Consider the following 12,914-nt stretch of genomic DNA (forward strand, 5'->3'; position numbering starts at 1 on the left):
GTGTGAACTCAGATAGCCCAGTTCAAAGCAGATATTGTGGGATTTTCTGCCTTGATATTCTGGGTTACATGGCTGTGTGGAAGGGCCCTTTGACTCACCCTTCCTTTGTATCACAAACTCCAGGAGCACATGGTCATTCCCACCTAAGGATCCCACCACTTCCACTCCATTGACCAGATCCCCAGTGTTGTTTAGGATCAGATCAAAAATCGATGATACCCTTGTTGCATTTTCTACCTTTTGAACAATACAATTGTCTGATAGGCAAGTGAGGAATTTGTTGAACTTTGTACTCTTAGCAAAGTTTGGTTTCCAACAAATATCAGAGTAGTTGAAATCCCCCATTACTACTCTATCTCCTCTTTCTGTATTCATCCAGGCTTCATCCATTTCTACCATCTGACTGAAGGTCTGTAGTAGACCCCCACAACTAGATCTTTTTCCATCCTTGTTCCGTTAATTCTTATCCAAATGCTCTCAACCTGGTTTTCAGGATTGAAGTCTTGCATCTTTTCACATGTATAAATATTTTTGACATATAATACTACTCTACCCCCTCTATTGTTTGGTCTATTTTTCTGAAATAGGTTATACTCCTCCATTGCTACATTCCAATTATAGGAATTTTCCCACCAGGTTTCAGTTATGACTATTACATTGTAACTGTTTTATCGTGCTAATAGTTCCAGCTCATCTTATTTATTTCCCATACTCTGGGCATTAGTGGGATATTCTTCTTAGCTGTTTGTTTGATATTATTGTTCCCTAGCTGCTTGGTACTTGTTGTCTTTATCCAACCCTCTCTCTACTGTTCCCAAGGATGTCACCGTCCCCCACGCAACCTAGCTTAAAGTCCACCTGATCAGGATTGCCAGTCTCTGAGCAAAAACATTCCTTCCTACTTCTGTGAGGTGCAACCCATCCCGTGCCAATAGGCCATCTTCCTGGAAAAGCATACCATGGACCAGGAAGCCAAACTGTTCTTCTTGACACCATCTGAAATGATTTACCATTACTAATTTTCTCACTCTTTCTAGGCCCTGTCGTACAATGGGGAGGAAATCTTCTGTGTAGTTCTGATGTAGTTCTGATCTTCAGATGTAGTTGTGAGGGTCTACTACAGACCTTAGCAGATGTCCCTTAGCAGCCATCTTATAGGATCTGATCTAATTTCAAAATTTCAGGATCCTAGGATGTTTCCAGGACACTGGGGGGATGGAGTCTGCTGTAGCTCATCAGACAACATAGGGCTATTTCCAGCAGAGCTCTGTGCTTCCAGCAGCCTGGCAGCATTCTAGCACATGCTAGGGCGAATGGGGAGGGGGGGATTGTAACTCTTCCCCTGTGGGATGGATAAGGGCAATGCAGACAATGTGGGATGCTGGGTTGCAGTTTCCCCCATTGCCCGCTGGATTTGCCATGCTGGCTGCTGAACTCCCCCCCCCCCCCCACTGTTACCCACTCTATGGACCTCAGTGTGATCACATCCATAGTGTAACTTGACACTGGTTGCTTGGTTTCTAGCATCACAGTTATCTCTTCCAATACAACTTTTAAATGAATATTGCAAAAGCTTCATCAAAGCAGATAGATCCTATTACTTTTTCAAAATGAGGATGCAATGGGAGATTAGGTTTAGTTTATGGGAAATGTTTTATAACTATGTTTAAATAGCACTGGTTGCATTGAATCTCGCTGGAGTTGTAAGCCACCTTGAGTCTCCCTGCGGGGGTGAGAAAGGCGGTGTATAAATTAAGCAAATAAATAAATAATTCCAAGACACTATATTGCTTATCTAAAATGGTATCATTGTTATATATTTATACACACTAATCTTTAACCCCCTGGTGGCGCAGTGGGTTAAAGTGCTGAGCTGCTGAGCTTGTTGACCGAAAGGTCGCAGGTTCGAATCCGGGGAACAGCGTGAGTTGGCAGAAGCTGACAACTCCAGCTTCTGCCAAACTAGCAGTTTGAAAACATGCAAATGTGACTAGAACAATAGGTACCGCTCCAGCAGGAAGGTAACGGCGCTCATGTGCAGTCATGCTGGCCACATGACCTTGGAGGTCTCTATGGACAATGCCAGCTCTTCGGCTTAGAAATGAAGATGAGCACCACATCCCAGATTCGGACATGACTGAACTTCATGTCAGGGGAAAACTTTTACCTTTACCCTAATCTTTAACCTCTAAATTATCATATTTCAAGCATAGAATTCCTCCTCACTTCCCTTCTCAAAAAGCTGAGCACACCATTAAGGAAGAAACACTTGCTCTGCCTATGGAATTGAAGAGGCATTGTCTCATCACATTTTCAAAATTTGCCCGCATATTGAATATAAAGAAAAATGAGGCTACATTCTATTCAGTGTTTGCAATCAGAATATAAGAAGAAGACCATCTGAACGGCAGATTTGTACAAGCGTACTCCTTTCTCATACATATTTTAAATGTTTGCATGGTCTTCAAATCTCCTTGTTTAACTTTTATGTTTCATTTCCCTAATCTGGAGATACTATATTCCAATATATAGCAAGAAAACTATGTTTTCATTTGTATACCTCCCCTCAACCTTTGATAGTCACTGTTTGCTGTTTCCATGCATTTGGTTGTATCCCAAATGACAGTATAATAGTGACAACTTGATTCTCTCAAAATTGCTTTTTTCATTACATTTTATTGCATTGAAGGATCTATTCACAATTTTCTACTGGATGTGCAGGGTGATCATTTTTGAAGTATAATCTATGAAGTTATGTTAGTGTATTAGTTAAATACCATAAACAGAAGAGCTTCATCTTAGTGTAATATCAAGTTCCTCTTTATTTGAAAGGATAATTCTGCTTAAGAGCCTGACTGCATTTTTGAAGTCTTAATTTTTTAATGTTTGCATACAAATATATGAGTGAAATGTTGTACTCTTCTTTCACACTTCTATCATCCTTCTGTGATAAAGAAGGAAATTAATTTTTTCGCAATGAAGAAAGTTAAGTTGCATTTTACATACAATTCCAAAAAGAATGGAAAGAAAATATGTCTTAAGAGACTTAAAACACTGCTAGTTTGTGATGACTAATACATTTTGAAGCTCAACGTAAGTAAATATAATTGTTTTATGGGGGTTTTATTTGCTGCCAAGAACAGAAGCTGTTGAAAAACTGTAACTTTATAAATGTAACATTGATCTTTTAAAACGGGACTTGTATACAATAAAAACTAAGGGCATGAAAACTGCCCATTACAGCTATTTTGTCTTTTGTTGTTGTTCATTCGTTCAGTTGCTTCCGACTCTTCATCACCTCATGGACCAGCCCACGTCAGAGCTCCCTGTTTGCCGTCACCACCCCCAGCTCCTTCAAGGTCAAGCCAGTCACTTCAAGGATACCACCCATCCATCTTGCCCTTGGTCAGCCCCTCTTCTATTTTCCTTCCATTTTCCCCAGCATCGTCTTCTCTATTCTTTCCTGTCTTCTCATTATGTAGCCAAAATACTTCATCTTTACTTCTAATATCCTTCCCTCCAATGAGAAGTCGGACTTTATTTCCTGAAGTATGGACTGGTTGGATCTTCTTGCAGTCCAAGGCACTCTCAGAATTCTCCTCCAACACCACAATTCAAAAGCATCTAGCTTCCTTCGCTCAGTCTTCCTTATGGTCCAGCTCTCATATCCGTAAGTTACTACGGGGAATACCATTGCTTTTACTATGCGGATCTTCGTTGCCAGTATGATGATTTTGTATTAGTGACAGCAAATATATAGAATTAAACACTATGACAAACTATCACTAAATTAGCTATCTTGAAGAAATTCGGTTTTCAGATAGGAGAATGCTTAAGGCAATTCCTTTTTGTGGCAAGAAGACCTGATACTCTTAGAAAGAAAGGTGTTAAGAGTTGGTATACTGTTATTAAAGGTGATAAAATGAGTGTCTTTTCCACTGTGCTAATAATGGGATTTCCTCTGAACCCCATGTCCTGAATCCCCGTATTTTCTTTTAGGTTACCATGTAGGTGTTTCTGTTCAGAAGTTAAACACTTTGAAAGAGCTGTGGGCGTAGCAGGTCTATAACTAATAAGGCTGGATATAGCTGCATTTTAAAAGAGACCACTTTTACTTTTTTTCTTTCTTTGTCTTCAACTTCTCATCAGTTTTATTAGGAGCAGTGCAAGTCAAGCTATTTATAGTTCCTAAAGAGCAGAAGAGGCTTTATTCAAAAAATTCAACAAGAGGAAATAGCTATTTTAGGGATATTGATTAGACAGAGCTTGACATATGAAAAGTAAGCATGTCATCAGATTCTGCATAAAGCAACAAGGTTATCTTTGGTTCAGGTTTTCTATATAAGGTGAAAGATGTAATTTGCAAGTCTTTGCCATGTTCTGAGCCACATGATTCAAAAATATTTGGATGTGTTGTCTACCAAAATAGCTAATATTGCACTTTCTACATTGCATGTTAAATGGAAACCAAAGTATCCACTTGGCCATCTTCCATTGGTATGTATGAACAATGTTACAGTTCCCTGCAGTATTTTGATTTAGCTAATTATGGTCTCCAAGGAATGGATTAAATGATATGACATCATGGTGCTAAGTTATGTCTTCCAAGTTGACTCACTACTACAATTACTATTAAATTAAAACTTGTGCACCAGTTGCGCCCGTACCTCGGGAAGTCTGATCTGGCCACGGTGGTCCATGCTCTTGTTACATCCCGAATAGACTACTGCAATGCTCTCTATGTGGGGTTGCCCTTGAAGACTGTTTGGAAACTTCAACTAGTCCAGCGAGCGGCAGCCAGATTGCACACCGGAGCGACATACAGGGAGCATACCACCCCCCTGCTGTGCCAGCTCCACTGGCTGCCGATTCAGTTCCGAGCACAATTCAAGGTGCTGGTTTTGACCTACAAAACCCTATACGGTTCCGGTCCAGTGTATCTGTCCGAACGTATCTCCCTCTACGTCCCACCCCAGAGTCTGAGATCATCTGGGGAGGCCCTGCTCACGACCCCACCACTGTCACAAGTGAGACTGGTGGGGACGAGGAGCAGGGCTTTCTCAGTGGTAGCCCCCCACCTGTGGAACTCACTCCCCGGGGAAATCAGGGCATCATCATCCCTCCATGCCTTCAGGAGGAGGGTGAAGACTTGGTTATGGGACCAGGCCTTTGGGCACTCTGGCAATTAAATCAGATAATCAGGCGAGTAAGACCAGCAGGATTGATGTAGCGGAACGTAAAACTAGATCTATGTGTTAACGAACGCTGACCATGTAAGAGGAGAAATTGGGTTTGTATTTGGTTTTTTATTGATTTTATTGATTTTATGGTTATAATGCATGAATTGTTGTTAACTGTGAATTGATGTAATTTTGTGTATGATTGTTTTATGATGCAGGCATCAAATTGTGCCTTTGCTTTTGTAAGCAGCCCTGAGTCCCCTTCGGGGTGAGAAGGGCGGGGTAAAAGAACCCCAAATAAATAAATAAATAAATATTACTATCACTTGATGCTTTCTATTAATATTTCTTGGATGCTTCAAGGAATTTTACAATCTACCAGTAAGTACAATTTGCAATAGTAAAGAACAATAATGCCACATTCCCCAAAATAAATAGAATCTCAGTTAAACTATGGGCTCATTTACATGGCCACTGTAATTCAGAGCCAGACTGGAGCATTTCTGCTTTGGACTGGTCTTGAATTCAGTGGAGCTAATTAGATGCTACATCCCTGAGACACAGGAGCAGTGAGTCCAGACAAGAGTTGGGTTCAGACTATCCAATTGACCTAACTCCATTTGACTGCTAAATGGTCACCTTGATGTCATCTCTGTCACTGGCAAAGGGCATTAGAGAACTCCTGGCTGCTGCTGTGCAAGTATGCTAATATTGGCAAAGGTGCCCACACAACCAAGCAGAAGGAAGAGGGATTTTCCCCTCTTTCTGGTCCCCTACAACATCTGTTATTCAGTAGCAGTCTCTCATCCAAGCACTAACCAGACCTGACCATGCTTAACTTGATCAGACAGAATCTGGCTCCTTTATGGTATTTAGGCTACATATTGTTTAAGATTATCAGGGCCCATTTCTCTATGACAAAGGTGTATTGATAAAAGTAAGAGAGTGACAGGATACAAAGAAGTTTTCAATTAATTGTCCTAACAACAAATAATAGCTTTGCTTCTTATCTTACTCCTATGTTTTGTCACACCACAATTCTCTCTGCCTCTAATTCTTAGAGCTCAACTAAACTGTGGCGATTAATGAAGATGATTTATAGGACAGTGAAATGCCATCTGTCTCTGCTGTTGAATTTCCTTTTTTATTTCCTTTTGCTCTGAATGGACTAAATCCCTCTCTCTATTTCATATAACTTAGTATTCTGAGACTGGTCTCATGACAGTATCCCACAGATAGTGTGCCTTGGGAAGCACAAAATACTGTCCTGTCTGAATAACTGCTTTTATAACTGGAACATATCTGACTTGTGGGACAAACATAATTTTCTATAATGAATTGTTTGCCTTTACTATTCAGTAAACAGTGTCCTATCCAACTGACACAGTACAAAAGGGAAAACCCTGTGAGAGGAAATGGGTCCATTCAATCATTCAGACCCAAATACAGTTTTCACAGCAGTTCCGGAAGTGTATAAATGAACAGTCAGCAGTATGTTTCCAAAATGTTGCCCACTTTTTAAAAAATCAACATAAGTAGTAATATAGCCTGCACATTTCTGTACCTTTTCTCACTAGTAAACACTAACATAATACTCAGTGCTTAGTGACAAGCACTGGTGTAAACAAAAACTTACTCTGTATTAGATGCCATGTAATATATAACTGATAAAGGAAATTGCTGAAACTGGAAAAGGGGGGATACTTTTCCTTGGATTTGAAAACTCTACAAGTATATTCTCACATCGAAGCACAAATTGGTGACTACATGACTACCCTTCAGGCTTTTTAAAATCAGTGAATCCCCAATGTCTGTGTGGTTTGTTTCTAAGGTAACAGAATGTGACATCTTCAGTTTAAATGAATAAAAACCTGAATATTCAAGCTTGCTTCAGCCACAAGAACACACAAGTACCAATGGCATCAGACTAATACAGAGTATTATCTCTGGGTCCAGCTTGATTTATGAACAAGAGAGGCATAAATTACCTTTGAAGCTGTGTCATACCAGAAAAGGAAGAGACATATTTTCTGTCTAGGAAAATGAATCAGAATTGTGTTCAAGCTCACCCCATATCAAGAAAAGAGGACCCCCTAAAAAGATATCCACAGTGATTGAATTTCTTGCGTTTCTTCCACTCTACCAAAGACATTTTCATGTTGAATAATCGTGTATTTGTTTGTTTGTTTGTTTGTTTGTTTGTTTGTTTAAAAAACAGGTAGTCTTTAACCATGGAGATTCCTGACATTTGTAACTTCCACTATCTTGCTTTAATGCACTGTAATTTTATATGCTCATGTCAGAGAGATACAAAATCAATTTTTAATACAGATTTCCCCTCATCACTTCATGGCTGGGTGGGATTATTTCCCCACTTTTAAGAGGATTTTTCACCTACCCTACACAGTCATTAGGGACCTGCCAATTGGTCAAGGATGGTGTCTTAAATAGTTCCTCACAGGAAGATTTGGGGTGGAAATATGAGTTTTGTGAGCACCTTCTGGCACACATTTGGTGAAGGATGGGAAACTGCAATGGCCCCTGAGTATCAAGCAATAATGGACAGGGAAAGTTCCTATCCTTGGAGCTAGTCTCTGGGTCTTCACCCTCAATATGCGCTGCACAGATTAAGGGTTAATACTGTCTGATCAGTCTACTTGTTAATAGCTCACCTGGGAGCAACCCAATTTGGGTTCCTTTTACAGGCTATGGTAATCTTGCCCAGGGAAGTTGGGATGCAAACCTGTGGGGATCACTGCCTAAGCTGCTACCATACCAGATTTATCCCCTTATCAGGCGTTGAAAATAATAAAGAAACAATTAAATAGGTAACATTTATAAATTTCCCCTTATTTCAACCCATATGTCTTTGGGCGGTATTGCTATTCCATCAGTAAGTACTGATGGCAGAAACTAATAGTGAAATACCAGACATGTCTGTTCAGAAACAATTTCTATAAAATTCAATGAGATTCACTCTCAGGTAAGTGGGTACATGATTGTAATTCTGAGCTCTATTATATGGGAAAAGACTCATTCAACATACTGATTTCTGAATACAGCTGCCTAGGATTATATTATAAGGTTTGATACAATGTACTACAGTGGTTCTAAACCAAGAAAAATACAAGTTGCTGTGAGCTTTCTGGGCTGTATGGCCAAGTTCCAGAAGCATTCTCTGCTGACATTTCACTCACATCTATGGCAGGCATTCTCAGAGGTTGTTATGTATGTTGGAAACTAGGCAAGTGAGGTTTGTATATCTGTGGATGTCCAGGGTGGGAGAAAGAACTCTTGTCTGTTTGAGGCAAGTGTGAATGTTGCAACTAGCACGCTTGATTAGCATTGAATTGTCTTGCAGCTTCAAGGACTGGCTGCTTCCTGCTTGGGGGAATCCTTTGTTGGGAGGTGTTAGCTGATCCAGATTGTCAAGAACACAGAATTGCTGGACCACTCAGCAACTACCATGTCAAACTACACAGAGATGCCACTGAAATCCACAAGCATATGGACAATTTCAATAGAAAGAGGAAACCATGAAAATGAACAAAATCTGGCTACCCATATTAAAATAACTCTGAAAGCAGGACATCAGATAAAGAACAGCTCTCAGAAAATAGAGGAATTCCAGACAGGAAACAATCAGGGACCTCCCAACCAAGGATTCCCCCAGGCAAGAAGCAGCCAGGCCTTGAAGCTGCAAGACAATTCAATGCTAATCAAGCGTGCTAGTTGCAACATTCACACTTGCCTCAAACAGACAAGAGTTCTTTCTCCCACCCTGGACATCCACAGATATACAAACCTCACTTTCGTAAATTTCGAAATTTGGAAAATGGAAATTTCGGAAGTCCTATCAAAATCGAAACGCTAGCACCCCCTGGAAACGAAATGAGTTTAGAACCAAATTTTTTTCTTGATCGCCCAAGCCTAGTATTTACAAATGGTGAATATACAAGATGAAGCTCCTTTCCAATACCTCCATTTTGTAAATAAAGTGGGATGATATAAGTCAAACAAGTTGAAAAAAGACGTATTCAAGATTACACCAATCACCATAATCAGAATCAAATTCAGAATTGCAACCTCCTAGTTCCAAACTCTAATATTTCATTTCGGTATACACTATAGTGTGTACTGAAGCAGACTTCTGTAAGTTTAGGTAACATTACCAAAAATGGTTTCATTCTAACATATATTCTGTGTTGGGAGTAGTAATAATGTTTCACATTTAAAGACTTTTCATAATCTACTCCAAAACTAAAGTTTACTTCATTTGCATATGGTGATATTCCTTGGCGGAGGACTAAATATATGCCTTGGTTATAGTATGCAAAGATGTCACATCATTCATTCGAAGCAGATACCCTGGCCTCCATTAATGTTCCTGATGACAAAGGAAATCTAAGGGTTTTTTTTTTTTAAAAAAAGGCATATGGGCATTGCTTTACCTGTAGGGAACTAGACAGAGCAGGATTACACACACACACACACACTTTTTTTTTTCATGTTTTGGAGCTTATTACACCACATGAGGGAAACACCATAAATGTTTTATGAGACTTGAATCATTTGATATCCTGATAGAGTCTTACGTTCTTGGAAAGATGTGAAGAGCATCTGGAATCGGCTGCTTCGACTGCCTTCATCTGCCCACATGCGGATTACTCCAAGACCTGTGCGCAGCATCACATCATTAGCAACAGTGCTGCAAAACTTAGCTTTTAAATCCTCCACTGAGCTACTTCCATCATAGACAGCCACAAAATTCCTTTTGCATTCATTAGAATTCTGCATTTCATAGTCCAAGAATCGTAAATATATCTACAAAACAAAAACACAGTGAATATGACAGCATAAACCATTCAATACTGGAACAAGAGGCATTGCAACATCATTCTTTCCTTTTAGAAATTTTAGAAACCCACTGCTGATTAATAAGAACACTGCCAATATTGATAGTCTCAGAGAATAGCAAACAGCAATATACATAGATTATGAATAAGGCTGAGCAGTATTTTAATCATTACCACCAGATGACAATCCTGCTAAGATAATGGGATACTTTTCTCTCTTAAATATTTATTCTTTCCCTGCAGACACACAATATTTATGTATGCTTGCTTATCACTTACTGACTGAAGCTGGTGAACCAGCTGCAACAAAAAATCACCATGGAGAGGATGCTGTATAACTGTGATTGGAACAAGAAACTAAAAGCTTCTTATTGAACTTTTAGAATCTGTTAGGTTATTTGCACAGAAAGAAGAATATTTGCCTGTATTCTTTTTTTCAGGATTTGTCTTCTTTGCAATATGTTTGAAATCCTTTCCTATGGTACTGATTTTCATTTCCCGTTTCCTCAAGCATGTATATAGATTGTAAAGCAAATTCCATGTTTGTTAATCTTGCTATAATTTAGCAGTTTAATATCAAAGTCATTTTACATTTATTGATTTAATTAGTTCTCTCATATTCTTTAATTATAATCCAAAATTGATTTTAAAAACCCAAACTGAATAAAGAACCAAACATAATACAACAAGAAGAGCTAGCAATTTGGACCAGAAAATTATTTTTAATGAATTCAAAACTTCTAAAGGCTTGGACAATAAAAATGCCTTTGCTTGGCTTAGTATAAAAAGATAGCTAAAAAGTATCAAATAAAAGTCTTCTGGAAGATTCCATACAAAAGACACGACCACTCAAATGCCATCCCTCTGGGTCCCACTGTTTTTCTGGCTTCGTCTACACTGCCATGTAATGCAGTTTGAAATTGCATTATATGGTCAGTGTAGACCAGGTATGGGCAAACTTTGACCCTCCAGGTGTTTTGGACTTCAACACCCACAATTCCCAACAGCTGGTAGACTGTTAAGAATTGTGGGAGTTGAAGTCCCAAAAACCTAGAGGGTCGAAGTTCGCCCATGCCCGGTGTAGACCCATAGAAGGCAATTTAGCAGCTCTGAACTGACCATAACTTTTAGTGTAGATGGGATGTCTGTTTAGCACCCACTTCAACTCATCCAAGATCTATTACTTCTCTGTGCAGAAACCCTAGTTTTGCCTTTTGCCTAAGCTTAGCACAGTTCTCTCAGTGCACTATTTACTAGGCCTGGGTAACAACGGAAAAATTTGTTTCTAAAATCGATTTGTATTTGGGGGTTTTTTTGTTTCGATATTTAAAATAATTACAAAATTTTCCCTTAAAAAAGTTCGGTATTTACGAAATTTCATTAATATTAACGAATCAATTCGTTAAAATGGCGGACGCAATTGCGCGACGTGAAAATAATAGTTTTAAATAATAGTTTTAACCTCGGAGAAGGAAAGAGGGGGGAAAGAGAGAGAGAGGAGGGGTGAAACAAACCACTTTCTGCCTTCGTGAATGTAAGGGACAGTGAAAGCAGTACTGAAAGATGGCCATCCATTCTTAATAATAATAATAATAATAATAATAGTAATAAATATAATTAATATAATAGTTTTAACCTGGAGAAGGAAAGGGGGGGAAGGAGAGAGAGAGGAGGGTGGGTGAGATCTCTATTCTGGTTTGACAATGCTTCTTCTCAATAATAATAATAATAATAATAATAATAACAAACCACTTTCTGCCTTCGTGAATGTAAGGGACAGTGAAAGCAGTACTGAAAGATGGCCATCCATTCTTAATAATAATAATAATAAATATAATTAATATAATAGTTTTAACCTGGAGAAGGAAAGAGGTTAGGCAGGCAACAGGCAGGTCTCTGAGTGCTGCACTGCTGTGTCTCTTTGCCCAATGCATGCAGGCCAGAGTGAGGAACGAGGTGAGGTGACGACAGGAGGAGAGGAGAATTTGATTCACTTAAGCAGAGGCCAGGGACCCGGAAGTGGGGTAAATGCCGACCGCTTGCAACCAGGGAGAGGGGAGGGAAACAACTATAAAACTTGCACCAGACACATACGGAAATAATAACGAAACAATAACAAAACAATTACGAAATAGCTTTAAAAATTCGTTTCGTTTTTTAGTTGCTCCTGGATGGTTTGTTATCGCTTCGTTTACCCAAAAATAACGAATTATTAACGAATTACGAAATTTACGAACGAAACCGCCCAGCCCTACTATTTACATATTTGCAGAGAACTGGAAGTTTCTGGCTTCTATATGGCATAAGCCATAAGACTAATGACAATGACTTTTTTACAACATAATTTGTACTGAAACAAGCTTTTGAGATTTCATCCATTTATGAATATTGCATTCATAACTTATGAAGTTTCCATCCTTCAGTCTGGCAGCTGATCTGTGATAACATTTAACAAATGATTTGTTCTTTGATGGCTGCAATTAAATCAAGCATGATGGGTCTGTGGGATTTTTGCAGAAAAGATAGAAAATTGAAATATGTGTGAACAGAATACACAAGAATTTAAGAGACTGTTTTATTCAGATCTTTGACCCTTCTAGCTTAGTACTATCTGCAGACTAGGGCTCGAATCATCATTGAATAAGGCAAAGGCAAAACACTTTGAACAATTCTTGCCTAGAAAATCCCATGACATGTTCACCATAGGGTTGAAATAAATTGGAAATGACTTGAAGGCACACAGCAGTAACAAAACAAATTATCAGCAGAATAGTTAACATTTACCTGCCACATATATTCAATAATTTCCTGCAATAAATTAAGCTAAAAGCTTTACTTATGTTTGGCTAACCTCAGGTTCTAATGGCAACTCATCTCA

At 38.9% G+C, this 12,914-nt stretch overlaps 1 protein-coding gene across 3 annotated transcripts in view; it reads right to left on the bottom strand.

The window, feature by feature from the left end:
- NETO1 (neuropilin and tolloid like 1) overlaps positions 1-12,914 on the bottom strand; it is a 125,690-nt gene that overhangs the window by 23,599 nt on the left and 89,177 nt on the right. Inside the window, exon 7 of one of the 3 annotated variants that reach the window (XM_060774987.2) lies at positions 9,776-10,004. The exons of 1 other annotated variant lie outside the window; for it this stretch is intronic. In XM_060774987.2, coding sequence (XP_060630970.1) covers positions 9,776-10,004 — 229 coding nt within the window. Of the gene's footprint in view, positions 1-9,775; positions 10,005-12,914 lie in introns of those variants that run through there. One more of the 3 variants, XM_060774988.2, reaches the window with a different exon arrangement.

Source organism: Anolis sagrei, chromosome 4 (assembly GCF_037176765.1).
Source record: "Anolis sagrei isolate rAnoSag1 chromosome 4, rAnoSag1.mat, whole genome shotgun sequence".
Classification (NCBI taxonomy): Eukaryota; Metazoa; Chordata; class Lepidosauria; order Squamata; family Dactyloidae; genus Anolis; species Anolis sagrei.